Genomic DNA, 18042 nt, shown 5'->3' with positions numbered 1-18042 from the left:
GGCCCAGTCTATAGTAACTTCAGACCGGTTGCTAGTGGGAATGATTGAGCATTGAATGAACTCCAACCATCCTCTAGCTATAGGCTTGAGGTCTAATCTTCTTAGTTGAACCGGCTTGCCTTTGGAGTCAATCTTCCATTGAGCTCCTTCTACACATATGCCCATAAGGACTTGGTCCAACCTTTGATCAAAGTTGACTCTCCTTGTGTAGGGGCGTGCGTTCTCTTCTATGTTTGGCAAGTTGAACGCCAACCTCACATTTTCCGGACTAAAATCTAAGTATTTCCCCCGAACCATTGTAACATAGTTCTTTGGATCCGGGTTCTTACTTTGATCATGGTTCTTGGTGATCCATGCATTGGCATAGAACTCTTGAACCATTAGGATGCCGACTTGTTGGATGGGATTTGTTAGAACTTCCCAACCTCTTCTTTGAATTTCATATCGGATCTCTGGATACTCATTTCTTTTAAGTTTGAAAGGGACCTCAGGGATCACCTTCTTCTTGGCCACAACATCATAGAAGTGGTCTTGATGGGCTTTGGAGATGAACCTTTCCATCTCCCATGACTCGGATATGGAAGCTTTTATCTTCCCTTTCCCTCTTCTAGAGGATCCTCCGGTCTTAGATGCCATCAATGGTAATGGAAAAACAAAAAAAGCTATGCTTTTACCACACAAACTTAGAATATTGCTCGCCCTCGAGCAATAAACAAAAGAATAGAAGAAGAAGAAGAAGAAATATGGAGAGGGAGAGGGAGATGTGGTTTCGGCCAAGAGGAGTGTAGAGGGGTGTGTTGTGTGAATTTGATGAAGAATGGAGGTCTTTATATAGGGAAGGGAGGGGGGTTAAGGTTCGGCCATATGGGTGGGTTTGGGTGGGAAATTGGTTTTGAATTTTGAATGTAGGTGGAGTTTATGAGGTAGGTTTATGGGGAAGAGTGGATGGATGTGAGTGGTGAAGAGGTGATGGGGAAGAGAGTTTATGGGGTTGTGTGAAAGAGAGTGGTGAGAAGAAGTGAGTGGAGGTAGGTAGGGATCCTGTGGGGTCCACAGATCCTGAGTGGATCCTGTGGGGTCCACAGATCCTGAGGTGTTCAAGGATTTACATCCCTGCACCCATTAGGCATGTAAAAATGCCTTTGTACCCAACTCTGGGCGTTCAGCGCTAGGCTGGTGGCCATTTTGGGCGTTCAATGCCCATTTGTGTGCCATTTCTGGCGTTGAACGCCAGAACCATGCCTGTTCTGGCGTTCAGCACCCAGAAGCTGCCCATTTTGGGCGTTCAGCGCCAGCACCATGCTCTGTTCTGGCGCTGAACGCCAGACAGATGCTCCTCCAGGGTGTGATTTTTCTTCTGCTGTTTTTGATTCCGTTTTCAATTTTTATATTTATTTTGTGACTCCACATGATCATGAACTTACAAAGACATATAACTAAGAAAAATATAGTTAGATAAATAAAAATTGGGTTGCCTCCCAACAAGCGCTTCTTTAATGTCAATAGCTTGACAGTGGGCTCTCATGGAGCCTCACAGATGTGCAGAGCTTTGTTGAGACTCTCCAACACCAAACTTAGAGTTTGGATATGGGAGTTCAACACCAAACTTAGAGTTTGGTTGTGGCCTCCCAACACCAAACTTAGAGTTTGACTGTGGGGGCTCTGGTTGACTCTGCCTTGAGAGAAGCTTTTTCTGCTTCCTCTCCATGGTTGCAGAGGGAGATCCTTGAGTTTTAAACACAAGGGAGTCCTCATTCCATTGAAGGACTATTTCACCTCTGTCAACATCAATCACAGCTCTTGCTGTGGCCAGGAAAGGTCTTCCTAGGATGATGGATTCATCCTCTTCCTTTCCAGTATCCAGGACTATGAAATCAGTAGGGATGTAAAGGCCCTCAACCTTTACTAGCACATCCTCTACTTGTCCATAAGTCTGTTTTCTTGAGTTGTCTGCCATCTCTAATGAGATTCTAGCAGCTTGCACCCCATAGATTCCCAGTTTTTCTATTACAGAGAGGGGCATGAGGTTTATTCCTGAACCAAGGTCACACAGAGCCTTAAAGATCATGGTGCCTATGGTACAGGGTATTATGAACTTTCCAGGATCCTGTCTCTTCTGAGGCAATGTCAGTTGATCCAGATCACTTAGTTCATTGATAAACAAGGGAGGTTCAACTTCCCAAGTATCAATGCCAAATAATTTGGCATTCAGCTTCATGATTGCACCAAGAAACTTGGCAGTTTGCTCTTTAGTAACATCCTCATTCTCTTCAGAAGAGGAATACTCATCAGAGCTCATGAAGGGCATAAGGAGGTTCAATGGAATCTCTATGGTCTCTAGATGAGCCTCAGAGTCCTTTGGTTACTCAGAGGGAAGCTCCTTATTGATCACTGGACGTCCCAGGAGGTCTTCCTCCTTGGGATTCACGTCCTCTCCTCTCCTCACAGGTTCGGCCATGGTGCTTATGTCAATGGCCTTGCACTCTCCTTTTGGATTCTCTTCTGTATTGCTTGGGAGAGTACTATGAGGGATTTCAGTGATCCTTTTACTCAGCTGGCCCACTTGTGCTTCTAGATTTCTAATGGAAGATCTTGTTTCATTCATGAAACTTACAGTGGCCTTAGATAGATCAGAGACTAAGTTTGCTAAATTAGAAGTATTTTGTTCAGAGTTCTCTGTCTGTTGCTGAGTGGATGATGGAAAAGGCTTGCTATTGCTAAACCTGTTTCTTCCACCATTATTAAAGCCTTGTTGAGGCTTTTGATCCTTCCATGAGAAATTTGGATGATTTCTCCATGATGAGTTATAGGTGTTTCCATAAGGTTCACCTAAGTAATTCACCTCTGCTATTGCAGGGTTCTCAGGATCATAAGCTTCTTCTTCATAAGAAGCCTCTTGAGTACTGTTGGATGCAGCTTGCATTCCATGCAGACTCTGAGAGATCATATTGACTTGCTGAGTCAATATTTTATTCTGGGCCAATATGGCATTCAGAGTATCAATTTCAAGAACTCCCTTCTTCATAGGCGTCCCATTGCTCACAGGATTCCTTTCAGAAGTGTACATGAACTGGTTATTAGCAACCATGTCAATGAGTTCTTGAGCTTCTGCAGGCGTTTTCTTTAGGTGAATGGATCCACCTGCAGAAGTGTCCAGTGACATCTTTGATAGCTCAGATAAACCATCATAGAATATATCCAGGATGGTCCATTCTGAAAGCATGTCAGAAGGACACTTTTTGGTCAACTGTTTGTATCTTTCCCAAGCTTCATAGAGGGATTCACCTTCTTTCTGTCTGAAGGTTTGAACATCAGCTCTAAGCTTGCTCAGCTTTTGAGGAGGAAAGTACTTGGCTAAGAAAGCCGTGACCAGCTTATCCCAAGAGTTCAGGCTGTCTTTGGGTTTGAGAATCCAACCATAATCTAGCTCTGTCTCTTACAGCAAAAGGGAAAAGCATGAGCCTGTAGACTTCAGGATCTACTCCATTAGTCTTAACAGTATCACATATCTGCAAGAATTCAGTTAAGAACTGAAAAGGATCTTCAGATGGAAGTCCATGAAACTTGCAGTTCTGCTGCATCAGAGAAACTAATTGAGGTTTCAGCTCAAAGTTGTTTGTTCCAATGGCAGGAATGGAGATGCTTCTTCCATGTAAATTGGAATTAGGTGCAGTAAAGTCACCAAGCATCTTCCTTACATTATTATTATTTTCGGCTGCCATCTCCTCTGCCTGTTCGAAAATTTTTGAAAGGTTATCTCTGGATTGTTGTATTTTAGCTTCTCTTAATTTTCTCTTCAGAGTCCTTTCAGGTTCTGGATCTGCTTCCACAAGAATGTTCTTATCCTTGCTCCTGCTCATATGACAAAGAAGAGGGCACAGAAAAATAATAATAATAATAGAGATCCTTTATACCACAGTATAGGGATCCATGTGTGAGTAGAAGAAGAGGGGGAGACAAAGAATGTAATATAATAGAAGAAACACAACTGTGAGGATGGTAGAGATGTGAGATGAGATGTTAGGATATGAATGAATAAATATAATAAGATGGGGGAGGGATAATTTTCGAAAATTATTTTGAAAAAGAGTTAGTGATTTTCGAAAATGGTTTTTGAAAATTGTTAGTATTTTTTTCGAAAATTTTTTTTTTTGAAATTAAAAATAAAAATAAGAATAATTAGTTAATTAAAAAGAAATTTTTGAAAAAGAGGGAAGATATTTTCGAAAGTTAGAGAGAGGGAGTTAGTTAGGTAGTTTTGAAAAAGTTAAGAAACAAACAAAAAGTTAGTTAGTTAGTTGAAACAAATTTTGAAAAGATAAGAAGTTAGGAAGTTAGAAAAGATATTTTGAAAAGATATTTTTGAAAGAGATAAGATAAGAAGATATTTTAGAAATTAATTTTGAAAAAGATTTGATTTTTAAAATCTCAATTAATGACTTGATTCACAAGAAATCACAAGATATGATTCTAGAATTTAAAGTTTGAATTTTTCTTAACGAGCAAGTAACAAACTTCAAATTTTTGAATCAAAACATTAATTGATTATGTTATTTTCAAAAATTTGATATAAAAATAAGAAAAAGATTTTCGAAAAATATTTTTGGAATTTTCGAAAATAACTAAGAATTTTGAAAAAGATTTGATTTTTGAAAAAGATTTTGAAAAAGATAAGATTTTCAAATTGAAAATTTTATTTGACTCGTAAGAAACAACTTGATTTTAAAAATTTTTGAAAAAGTCAACTCAAATTTTCGAATTTGATGAGAGAAAAAGGGAAAGATATCTTTTTGTTTTTTGAATTTTTATGATGAGAGAGGAAAACATGAAAAATGATGCAATGCATGAAAGTTATGGATCAAAACAATGAATGCATGCAAGAATGCTATGAATGTCAAGATGAACACCAAGAACACTTTGAATGTCAAGATGAACATCATAGACACAATTTTGAAAAATTTTTAATGCAAAGAAAACATGCAAGACACCAAACTTAGAATTCTTTAATGCTTATGCACTAAGAATTCAAGAATGCATATGAAAAACACCATACAACACAAAACAAAAAATCATCAAGATCAAACAAGAAGACTTACCAAGAACAACTTGAAGATCATGAAGAACATTATGAATGCATGAAATTTTCGAAAAATGCAAGATGCACATGCAAATGACACCAAACTTATGACATGACTCATGACTCAAACAAGAAACACAAAAAATGTTTTCGATTTTTTTATGATTTTCTAATTTTTTTGGATTTTTTTGAAAATTATATGAAAAACAAAAATAAGGGTTCCAAAATTTTTAATATGAATTCCAGGAATCTTATGCTCTAAAGCTCCAATCAAAGGGTCAGGCATGGCTTAATAGTCAGCCAAGCTTTAGTATGTAACTCAGACATGACACGCCCAACATACTCATTCCAAAGGAATTAGACATGGCTTTACAGCCAGCCAGGCTTCAACATGCTTCATGAAATACTAGAATTCATTTTTAAAAATTCTGAAGACAAATAGATTTTTGAAAACATTTTTATTTAATTTTTTTTTTTTCGAAAACAGATGAGAAATTTTTGAAAGATTTTTTTTTTTGAAAATTTTTTTTTTGAAAAATTTTTGAAAAGAAAACGAAAAGAAAGTTACCCAATCTGAGCAACAAGATGAACCGTCAGTTGTCCAAACTCGAACAATCCCCGGCAACGGCGCCAAAAACTTGGTGCACGAAATTGTGATGTCCAGGCTCGAACAATCCCTGGCAACGTGAGCAACTTGGTACGCGTAATCGTGATTACACTTTAATGATGTAAAATTCATGGCTCTTTCTTTCCCTGGCAATGGCGCCAAGAACATGGTGCCAATACCATGGTTCACAACTTCGATACAACTAACCAGCAAGTGCACTGGGTCGTCCAAGTAATACCTTACGTGAGTAAGGGTCGAATCCCACGGAGATTGTTGGTATGAAGCAAGCTATGGTCACCTTGCAAATCTCAGTCAGGCGGATATAAAGTGATAATGGTGTTTTCGAATATTATATAATAAAATAGGGATAGAGATACTTATGTAAATCATTGGTAGGAATTTCATATAAGCGAATGGAGATGTTTTTCGTTCCTCTGAACCTCTGCTTTCCTGCTATCTTCATCCAATCAGTCTTACTCCTTTCCATGGCTGGCTTTATGTGATACATCACCACTGTCAATGGCTACTTTCGGTCATCTCTCGGGAAAATGATCCAATGCCCTGTCACGGCACGGCTAATCGTCTGGAGGCATCACCCTTGCCAATGGCTTCATCTTATCCTCTCAGTGAATAATATGCTCACGCACCCTGTCACGGCACGGCTATTCATCTGTCGGTTCTCGATCATGCTGGAATAGGATTTACTATCTTTTTGCGTCTGTCACTAACGCCCTGCAATCGCGAGTTAGGAGCTCGTCACAGTCATTCAATCATTGAATCCTACTCGGAATACCACAGACAAGGTTTAGACCTTCCGGATTCTCTTGAATGCCGCCATCATTCTAGCTTACGCCACGAAGATTCCGGTTAGGAGATCTAAGAGATATTCATTCTAGCTTATTTCATGTAGAACAGAAGTGTTTGTCAGGCACGCGTTCATAAGGGAGAAGGATGATGAGCGTCACACATAATCATCACCTTCATCACGTTCTTGGGTGCAAATGGATATCTTAGAAGCGAAATAAGATGAATTGAATGGAAAACAGTAGTACTTTGCATTAATCTTTGAGGAACAGCAGAGCTCCACACCTTAATCTATGGAGTGTAGAAACTCTACCGTTGAAAATACATAAGTGAAAGGTCCAGGCATGGCCGAGAGGCCAGCCCCCATGGTCTAAGAACTATGCGTTCCCAGATGTCTAATACAATAGTAAAAGGTCCTATTTATAATAAACTAGTCACTAGGGTTTACATGAGTAAGTAATTGATGCATAAATCCACTTCCGGGGCCCACTTGGTGTGTGCTTGGGCTGGGCTTGAGTGTTGCACGTGTAGAGGTCCTTCTTGGAGTTGAACGCCAGCTTTTGTGCCAGTTTGGGCGTTCAACTCTGGTTTTGGCTCCTTTTCTGGCGCTGGACGCTAGATTTGGGCAGAAAGCTGGCGTTGAACGCCAGTTTACATCGTCTATTCTTGGCCAAAGTATGGACTATTATATATTTCTGGAAAGCCCTGGATGTCTACTTTACAACGCAATTGGAAGCGTGCAATTTCAAGTTCTGTAGCTCCAGATAATCCACTTTGCGTGCAGGGAGGTCAGAATCCAACAGCATCAGCAGTCCTTCTTCAACCTCTGAATCTGATTTCTGCTCAAGTCCCTCAATTTCAGCCGGAAAATACCTGAAATTACAGAAAAACACACAAACTCATAGTAAAGTCCAGAAATGTGAATTTAACATAAAAACTAATGAAAACATCCCTAAAAGTAACTAGATCCTACTAAAAACATACTAAAAACAATGTCAAAAAGCGTATAAATTATCCGCTCATCAGAGGTTGAAATTCAAGGAAGCATGAATGGGCCAAAGAAGGGTGATCGAACACGTTGCCAAGGCTAGAATGGCCTGATGTGTTCCTTGGAAACTTGGGCAACAACGCCCTGGCCAAGAAATCTGGGCTAGAGGCGTTGTCATGGGCGTTACTGGTGGCGTGTTTGGCAAAAACACCCAACTAGGGCAGCCTGACCTTGCCCTCTTCAATGGAGCATAACTTGAGCTACAGAGATTCAATTGAGATGATTCTAGTTGCATTGGAAAGTAGACATCAAGAGCTTTCCAACTATGTATAATAGTCTATAGTGGAGCACAAAATTGAAGGTCAAACCAGAGGCAACTTTAGGCAACATCAAGCACAAAAAGTGAAGAACAAGCAAGTGTTTGGCAACAACTTGGGCAACAATGCCCAAGCACTATGTCCCACTCCCAGAAAATTACCATGCACGTTGCCAACGTGCAACAAGGCTGGCGTGTTTGCCAGTAACGTCCCTCTTGGGCCAGAATTGATGCCAACTTGCTCTGTAATCCTCTGCTCTCTTCAAAGGCCAACAATTCCTCTAATGAGCCAGCCAAATCAACAAAGACAAAGCCCAAATTGCTAACCCAATTGATGAACCTCTAGAAGCTTTGAAGACTAGTATAAATAGAGAAGGAAATTGTACAAGGGGGAACTTTTACTTTTTATTTTGGACACTTAGCCTTTTACATTGAAAAACTAGCATTTCTGTTTTACTGCTTCTTACGGGTTCTCTATTTTGTTTTCTTCTGTAAGTTTGAATTTCAGTTTTTTTTAAAGAACTTCTTCATTTTTCATTACTCTTCTCTACTGAATTTTGAATGTTTACTTTTGCACTTGTTGAAATTTGAGCTATGATTCACTAAACCCCATTTTCATTAGGGGGAGGAGCTCTGCTCATTTGAATGGATTGATAACTTCTCTTTTCCTTCTCAATTCAAGTGGTTCATCTAAAAGGAAACTCTTGTTCTTCACAGATTCAATCACCATCGAGAGAGGGATTAATCTATATGAATTATGTGGTGAATTTGAGAAAGGAGCCACATAATTCAGTTTAGAGTTCATCCTTTCATGATTTCCTTGATCAATACACTTTGGTTGGTATGTGAGATGTAACCTCCCTTAGTTGAGATTCTGAAAGTTGTGTGGCTTGGATTAGAAATTGAACTTCATCTCTTCTCATGAACAATTAGATCACGAGAGTGGCAATTGGTTGTGTTGAGAGAAATTGAGTTACCAAGAGATTGGGACTCAATTACCCACAATTTGCCATGGATCTATACCCATGATTGAGAAGGAATTGATCAACATCAATTCATGAGAATTTGCATCTCCGATCCCTAATGATCCTTTCCATCCTTAATTCTCATTTCTTTTGCTCTTTAGTTGTTTGAATACCCATTACCCAATTCCCTTCTACATTCTTGCAATTTATTATTCTTGTTATTTACATTCTGTTTCTCTATTTCTTGCTATTTACTCTTATGCTCTTTAAAATTCTGCAATCTTTACTTTCTTGCAATTTATCTTTAATGTCATTTAGGTTTCTTGCATTTTAAGTTTCAGTTATTTACTTTCATTTTCTTTCTATATTCTAGTTCTTTAAATTCCTTGCCATTTAAATTCTTGCAATTATGTTCAAAAATTAAAATTCTCATGAAATCAAAACCATGTCTGCTTGACTAAATCTACCATTTAACTAACGTTGCTTAATCTACCAATCTCCGTGGGATCGACCTCACTCTTAGTGAGTTTTATTACTTGATATGACCCGGTATACTTGCCGGTAATTACGTGAAATTAATTTTTTACGTATCAAGTTTTTGGCGCCGTTGCCGGGGATTGGCAAAGATTAACAATGATTAAGTGAATGGTAGTTTAGATTAAGCATTTTTCTTTTCTTTGTTAAAGCCCACTAACTGTTTGATATTTTGTTTTGCTAACTAAACTTCACTCTAGCAATAGAGTGTTTCATTTGTGTTGTTGGTTTGTGTGTTTGTGTATGTCAGGGGCAAGGAGACTTGATCCTGGAGACGAGAGAACCCTCCGAAGGTTAAGAAGAGAAGCAACAGGAAAAGGGATAATTGGTGAAAAGGATTCAGCAGGAGAAGACCAGGTCATGGAGGGCAACTCACATAACCCTGCTGAGGGAGTTGCACTACAAGAAAAACACCCATTCAGGTACACTTGAAAAGTGTAGCCAAAAGTGAAAAAAATGATGCCTTAGGCTACGGCTATGCTTTTTGGGATACGGCTACGCTTTTTGGGGTGATTCCTATTCGGCCGTTGCCTATTCTCAAAGGCTACGCTTTTCTGCACCAAAGGCTACGCTTTTGGCGTTTGGAAATAGGCTACGCTTTTCAAGTGATGCTGTCCAGGACCAAAGGCTACGCTTTTCAGCTTTCATTTTTTCAGAATAGGCTACGCTTTTCAACGCTACTGCATCATTTGTAAAGCGTAGCCACATTGTATACCATAGCTACTTTTTATAAGTGTAGCTTTAAGTCCCTCTTTTTTTTTTTTTTTTTTGTATACTATAGCTACTGTATATAAGTGTAGCCTTAGGTCCCTCATTGTTTTTTTTTTATTTTCTATATATATATATATTCTAATAATTTTTTTTAAAACCTAATATTTAGTAATATGATTATATATATAATCCTATTTTTTTAATTAAATTAGTCAAAAATTATAAAATAAAAATAAATACATAATAATACCATACAATATTCTTTAAATAATAAAAAATATCCTTTAACAAAATATATTTATAATAAACTAAAAATATTGGGATGATCATAAATGAGTATTCATACATCTCACACTAAATTAAATATACCCATATCAAAATATACATTAGACCACTTAGAATTTACTACTAATAAACTATAAAAAACCAAAATATTGTATTCTACATAAGTATCTTCTAATAAAAGTTATTAATCTTCTGATAGAAGAGAAAAAAACAAATTGATGTCAAATAGAGCACCTAACATCTGCGACTGAATTGAACATATATTGAAGCAAATTCTTGGCTTCTCCCATTGAGCGCAACTGATTCCGGCGTCCTCTATTCGTAAAGGCCCGCTCTCGTTTTTTTGCCTCGGAAAGCTGAAAAGTCATTGCCACAAGTTAATTAGATGATATGCTTAACATGCCTTCAAAGAAAAGAGTGCAGGTGTCTCCATATGTCAGCGATCATTAGTGACATAGTAGTAAAGTTAACTTACCAACTTGACACATAGTGATATCTTTCAAGAACTAAATTGAAAGTATTGAATCTTTAATCAGTTTAATGAACCATATCGACTTATGTGTGATTTTTGATAATCCAATTTTAATATTATCTCGTGAATCAAGTCACGTGAGACCAAATAGGTTAATTGACACTACTTACCAATACCTTCAATGATAGTTTTTCATCACTTAGAATAGGCAATTTGCTTCCGAAAACTAGCTTTGATACATCAGGTGCCTTTGATGACCTGCATTATTATCCAACAACTCATATATTTTGTCACTTTCTCCTAATAAAGGAAGAAACAAATATGAATGATGATGATTCATTAGTTAATAGTACCTAGTTTCATCAACACAGAAGGAAGTAGAAGTAGAAGTAGTAATAGTTGTAGTAGTTGAGGTTCCATTTCCATAATTTAAAAGACAGAAATAAATTGGTGTTAGTTCAGAAAGTTGGTCATTTGCAATAGCCAAAATGCCAAATGGTCCAAAAAATATGTCCAACTGAACAACAAAAAATAAATAAATAAATAAAAATCAGGAAAGTGTAAAGTAAAACCATGATTACTGTGAGATACAAGTTGTAACAATGCAACCAATAACTATGGAAAAATCCTGTGTTGCAGGGCCAATGTGTAATGGCACTACTATGCCAGGTTTAACCAATAATTCCTTAAATTCATCACTGCTAAGTCTCAAGCTCTCTATTTCTTCCACTGGCCATTGAAGCAAATTAGTTCTAGTCTTCTTGTCATACAATACTGTTCACGAAATAGTCTGATTCCAGCAGCCAAAACACAAACATTTGTGGATTAGAGATTCTTGCTAATTAAAGTAATTTACCCATCAATATATAAGATCAAATTACAATGTGTCAAACTTTCAAAGTTGACTCTTTGTGCTACTAAAGTACTTGTTTTCTATTTTCTTTCTTTTCCTTTTGAATTCAGGCATTATCATATTGAAATTGGTCAGTAGCACATGTTTGAAAGTGCCATTTGAAACTTGAAGTAGATTCACAAAAACCAGGACTGAGAATTATTAGATAAACATTACCAATCAAGAACACATAACACAACATAAGGAACCAAAAAAAGATAAACATTACCAGACACTTAACATTGATAACACGACATAAGATCTTCGACGGAAGATCGTATTTGAGAGAGAGAGAGAGAGAGAGAGAGAGAGAGAGAGAGAGAGAGAGAGAGAGAGAGAGAGAGAGAGAGACTACCTGGCACCAGGGAAAAGAGGACGAAGAGAGAACAGTTCAGCCATTATAGCACCCATTGCCCACATGTCTAAATGAGTGACAGAAAATTCAGTAAATAAAATGGTACTTATCATCACTCCAAACAGTATTAATTTGATCATTATCGCTGTTTAAAGCATATACTTACCAACTTTGGAGCTATACAGATAAGATTGAAGTAGCACTTCAGGAGCACGATACCTAACAGAAGCCAGCGTACAACTTATAAACTGCACAATACACAACTGAACAATTTACATACAAAAGTTGAAAGCACTTACCACCGTGTGGAGACATACTCAGTGTAGGGTGATTGTGAACTGATCTCACGTGCTAGGCCAAAATCAGAATAGACCATAGTATAAATCTCCATTTGCTGCACAATAACAACTTCATTAAAATGTCAACCTAAATGATTCATAATTGATAGAAAAAGCTAGGTAATTCTTGAGAAGTTTGAAAAAAAAAAAGCTAACATACTCAAAAAGCATGTTCTCTATTTTATCATATAGCACATTTAACAAAGGATTCGGATGCAATGATAAACGTACCAGGCTTCAGATAACGGTGGAAGTATCCCCACTGGTGCATATATGCAAGACCTTGGAAAACTTGAAAACACCAATTCCTAACTTCACCCTCAGAAAACATCTTCTCCCTGTCTTTCATAAGTTGGTACAGGTTGCATTCCTAAATCACCCAAAAAATTGAAACATCAATTACTGGACTTTGCACAAGATGATGCAGACCACATCTAATGAAGAACTGGCCACCCACCATGTACTCAAAAACAAAGTACAGAATGTCACTTTCTCGAATAACTTCCTTTAGCTTCACAATATTTGGGTGGTTCATTTTTCTTAGTGACTGTAAACCAAGAGAAATTGAAGTAAGTTATAAACAGAAAATAAAAAACCATATAGCGATAATGTTAGTCCTCACATTAGTCCTCACAGTAGTGGCCATGGTTGCAGCAAAACAGAATATTCAAATTGGATAGGAATTAAAAGAAATTACAACCCTAGGGATTCAAGATAAAGTAAGGACTAGAATTAGAATCAGAATATGGAAACCATAGCGGTGATAAAGCAGAGCATACAAATTCAATCTAATCGATGGCAGCAGCGGTGGCGGAGCAGGACGGCATGAGAGCAGACCTCGCCCTTCTCCCCCTTGTCGCGTTTCTGCTCCTCTGTCTTCCGTGTATCTCTCATGCTTTCCACTCTCCTCTGCCCTAATCAGCGTTGACTGTGTCTGTGGTGACGAAGGCTTCGGCGGTTACCATGAAGTGCAGCGGCGCGTCGGTGGCCATGGAAGCACCGCGACAACAAGGCGTCACCTCCCTCCTGTGCGACGCTCCTCCTGATTCTCCCTCTCTCAGGCACGACTCTTCCTCTCCAAACGACGCGATGGCAGTGACAGCACCAAGTCCCGCGGCGAGACACGAGCGGCGGGCTCCAGGCCGGCGGTGGCGGCTCGCAAGGACGACGACAACGAAGCGGCGATGGCCAGTGGCGCCTGCGCAACCTTCCTCTTCTCTTCTTCCCCCTCGGTTCTCTCTTTCTCTCCGCTATCCTTTTTCCCTCTTTTCCTTTTACTGCTGCTGTGTCTTAGGTTGAATTAGGAAGAAAGGAAAACTGCTGCTGTGTATTGGTCAGATAAGGGAAACATTGGCGGTGGCTAGGTTAGAAGGGGTTAGGGCTTTTTGGGGATTAATTTAGGAATTAGGATATAATTTGGGACAAAAGTGAAATTAAAAATTTTGGGTAAATTGAGATTTGGTCAATTTTAATAAAATTAAAGTATATTATAAAAAATTGAAATCTAATTTGCTCTTTTAAAATTATTTTAAAAATACTACTTAATTATCAATTTACTAATCAATTTTTAATCAAATATTCTAATTTTAAAATTAGAAATATAATTTATTTTTTGTTTATAAAAATCAAAGTATTAAATTTCAAAATCTCAATTTTTTAACTAAATCGTATAAAATTTTTATTCTTTTACAACTATTAAGTTGTATAATTTAAATATATAAAATTATTCAATAATTATAAGATTAAGTAAAATTTCCAATTTAATTATCAAAACTTGATTTAATTACTTTTAATAAAATAATTTCTAAAAATAAAATTTTTAATGAATATATAAGTTGAAATTAACTCAGTAATATTTTTCGAAAATTTTGGATCTTACATCTTTGATGGTGAGAGGGTTTCCGAAGGCTATTAAGTGTGAGTTTTGAAGGGACAAAAATTTGACTAAGTGTGTGAGTTTGCTTTTGAGAAAGTGAGGAAAAAAATTTATCAAGTGTAAGCTTTTGGCTTTAGATACATTAGGCATCACTTTTAAAGTGCACCCAAAACTTAATAAATAGGCTACCCTTTAAAAGCACTCTCTTTAATACAAAAAGTGAACTCATAGATATCAACATACGGCTACGCTTTATAAGTGATTTCTATAATACCTAAGGCTACACTTTTTAAATGATGCCAGAATTGTGTTTCCTTTTCTCTTATAAAAAGGCAACACTGAAAAAAGCGTAGCCTATTCTATGAATAGGCTACGCTTTTCAAATGTAGCTTAAAAAAAGTGTGGCTGAATGGGTATTTTTCTTGTAGTGTTGCCAACAATAACAACCCACCTCAAAGGAGAGTTCTAGCTTCTTACACTCTCCCAAATCCAATACATTGTGGGAGCAGTATACTCGCTCCCAATATTCATGCAAATAATTTTGAATTGAAGCCTCAGCTCATCACTCTCGTGCAAAACAATTGTTCCTATGGAGGAGGCCCCCTTGAGGATCCAAATCAACACCTATCTGTCTTCCTAAGAATATGTGAAACTGTCAAGACAAATGGTGTGCATCCAGATGTTTACAAGCTGCTATTATTCCCATTTTCTTTGAGGGATAAGGCATTTCAATAGCTGGAGATATTTCCAAAGAAAGTATCAACAATTGGGACGATCTGGTGAATAAATTCCTATCCAAGTTCTATCCGCCTCAGAGGATCATCAGGTTGAAAATAGAGGTGCAAACGTTCACTCAAATGGATGGGGAATCGTTGTATGAGGCATGGGAAAGATACAAAGCTCTGATTAGAAAATGTCCACCTGAGATGTTCAGTGAATGGGATAAACTTCAAAATTTCTATGAAGGGTTGACTCAAAGATCTCAAGAGTCTTTGGATTACTCTGCAGGAGGCTCGCTACAATTGATGAATACAGCCGAAGAAGCTCAGAATCTCATAGACATGGTAACTAATAACCAATACTTCTTTGCTCATCAGAGGCAATGCCAACCTAGTCAAAAGAAGGGTGTATTGGAACTAGAAGGAGTGGACACAATCTTGGAAAAGAACAAGTTGATGCACCAACAAATCCAGCAACAAATGGAGATGATGGCTAAGAGAATAGATAGCCTCCAAATAGCTTCAGTGAACACAACAAATCAACCTTCAAATGAATGGGGTCAAAATGAAGCGAGCCATGTTGAGCAGCAACAAGAACAGGTTCAATACATACAAAATGCCTCAAATTCTTCTCAAAATGACTTCCATGGTGACACATACAACTCATCCTGGAGGAACCACCCCAACCTGAGATGGGGTGATAATCAAAATCAATGGCAGAAGAACAACAACTCCAACCACCCCCGCAACACACACAACCAAAATCACTCATCTAACAGCACTAACCAATACAAAAAATCACAAAACACATATCAACCACCCCACAACAACTCACAAGCTCATCAAAATAACTTTCACGCACCAACATCCAACCCACAAAACTTCCACACCAGCCCTTCAAATAACTTCCAGCAACAACAATCCACCCCCATCATACCGCCAATTGACCATCATGAAAATAGGATTTCAAGTCTTGAGGCAGCCCTACAAACAATTGCTCAGTCCACTCAAACCATGATTAAAGGGCAAGAGAGATATGAAGTTACCATGAAGAACCTTGAACGGCAAGTGGGACAATTGGCCAAACAAGATGAACGGCCAACTAACGTCCTCCCAAATGATACAATACCCAACCCAAGCAAAGAATGTAAAGCTCTGCAGTTGAGAAGTGGCAAAGTAATCGGAGAAAGTTCCAACAAGGAAGCAACAAAACTCAAGGAGCAAGACACAGTGGACACGCAAGATGAAGAAAAGGCATCAACACTTCAAAAAAGCAAAGAAGATGAAAATCCACAAAGCAAGACACACACTCAAGATAGCCACCCCAATAACAAGGATGATGTCAAGCCACAACAGGAGAGCAAGAATGAAAGAGTTAAAGCCTATGTACCCAAGCTCCCATACCCAACCAGGGTACACAAAGGAACGAAGGATCAACAATTTCCAAGGTTCTTGGAAATCTTTAAGAAACTTGAAATCAACATTCCATTGACAGAAGCTTTAGAACAAATGCCATTATATGCAAAGTTTCTTAAAGAATTAATCACCAAGAAAAGAAGTTGGCAAGAAAAAGAAACAGTGATTCTCACTCAAGAGTGTAGTGCTATTATTCAGAGGGGACTGCCACCAAAACTCAAGGATCCAGGCAGCTTCCTCATACCATGCACAATTGGGAATATAGCCATTGACAAATCACTCTGTGACCTGGGAGCAAGCATTAACTTAATGCCTCTTACCATGCTGAAGAAGATGATGATAGAAGAGCTGAAACCCACTAGGATGTCTCTCCAACTTGCTGACAGATCTATCAAGATACCAAATGGTATAGTTGAGAACCTCTTGGTGAAAGTGGGGAATTTTATATTCCCAGTCGATTTTGTGGTCCTAGATATGAATGAAGAGGGGAGTAACTCAGTTATCCTTGGTAGACCATTTTTGGCTACAGCTAGAACAATCATTGATGTAGAAAAGGGAGAGATGATCTTCAGAGTACATGATGAGCAAATGACCATAAATGTCTTCAAGGCAATGCAATACCCCGTTGAGAAAGAGAGTTGCATGAGGGTTGATGTGGTGGATTCTTTGGTTGAAGAAGTATTTGAAACAAGCCATCAAGCGAAACAGGAGGAAATCCATGACATCCAAGAACAAGAAGAGAACAAATTGGAAGCACCAGAGAAACCAAGTGAAACCAAGAAAGAAGAGGTGCCATAACAAGAGTTGAAACCATTACCCCCTCATCTTAAATATGCATTCCTTGGTGAAAAAGACAGCCTCCCAGTGATCATCAACTCTACATTGAGCGCAGAGGAAGAGAAAAAACATCTTGTGGTGTTAAAAGCTCACAAAGATGCATTGGGATGGACCATTGATGACTTGAAGGGTATAAGTCCTGCCATATGTATACACAAAATTCTCTTGGAGGAAAATTCTAAACCAGTGGTACAACCTCAGAGAAGATTGAATCCCACAATGAAGGAGGTGGTTCAAAAGGAAGTACTGAAGCTATGTAAAGCTGGGATCATCTACCCTATCTCTGATAGTCCATGGGTTAGCCCAGTTCAAGTAGTACCAAAGAAAGGTGGGATGACTGTCATTGTCAATGAGAAGAATGAGCTTATTCCAACAAGAACAGTGACTGGATGGAGGATGTGCATTGATTATAGGAGGTTGAATGATGCCACACGAAAAGACCATTTCCCCCTCCCTTTCATTGACCAGATGCTGGAAAGGCTAGCTGGCCACGCTTATTACTGCTTCCTTGATGGATATTTTGGGTACAATCAAATAGTGGTTGACCCCATGGATCAAAAGAAGACCTCCTTCACTTTCCCTTCTGGAGTTTTTGCTTACAGGAGAATGCCATTCGGGTTGTGTAATGCCCCAGCTACCTTTCAGAGGTGCATGCTATCCATCTTCTCAGACATGGTAGAAAAATTTATTGAAGTTTTTATGGACGACTTCTCTGTTTTTGGTGATTCTTTCAATACATGCTTGCACCATCTTACCCTAGTCTTAAAAAGGTGCTAAGAAACCAATTTGATTTTAAATTGGGAGAAATGCCATTTTATGGTACCCGAGGAAATTGTTCTTGGACACAAAA

General features: G+C 38.2%; 1 protein-coding gene and 1 non-coding gene across 2 annotated transcripts; one reads left to right on the top strand and one right to left on the bottom strand.

Annotated features, from left to right (window-relative positions):
- The first annotated feature begins 3217 nt into the window (after positions 1–3217).
- On the top strand, positions 3218–3325 carry LOC112760946 (small nucleolar RNA R71). Its single transcript, XR_003181358.1, has one exon. It is a non-coding gene; the product is annotated as a small nucleolar RNA R71 (small nucleolar RNA).
- Positions 3326–10325: 7000 nt separating this feature from the next.
- Positions 10326–13271, bottom strand: LOC112754337 (cyclin-dependent kinase F-4-like). Its single transcript, XM_072220846.1, has 8 exons — positions 13124–13271; positions 12802–12891; positions 12576–12714; positions 12306–12400; positions 12173–12225; positions 12007–12073; positions 10930–11017; positions 10326–10643 (listed from the first exon to the last, which is right to left on the bottom strand). Exons 4-8 carry the CDS (start codon positions 12395–12397, stop codon positions 10509–10511), a joined length of 435 nt encoding a protein of 144 aa, XP_072076947.1. The 5' UTR covers positions 12398–12400; positions 12576–12714; positions 12802–12891; positions 13124–13271; the 3' UTR covers positions 10326–10508.
- Positions 13272–18042: the final 4771 nt, after the last annotated feature.

This window comes from Arachis hypogaea, chromosome 16 (assembly GCF_003086295.3).
Source record: "Arachis hypogaea cultivar Tifrunner chromosome 16, arahy.Tifrunner.gnm2.J5K5, whole genome shotgun sequence".
NCBI classification, from domain to species: Eukaryota; Viridiplantae; Streptophyta; class Magnoliopsida; order Fabales; family Fabaceae; genus Arachis; species Arachis hypogaea.
The sequence above is the reverse complement of the archived record's forward strand: the minus strand, read 5'-3'. Positions and strand labels throughout refer to the sequence as shown.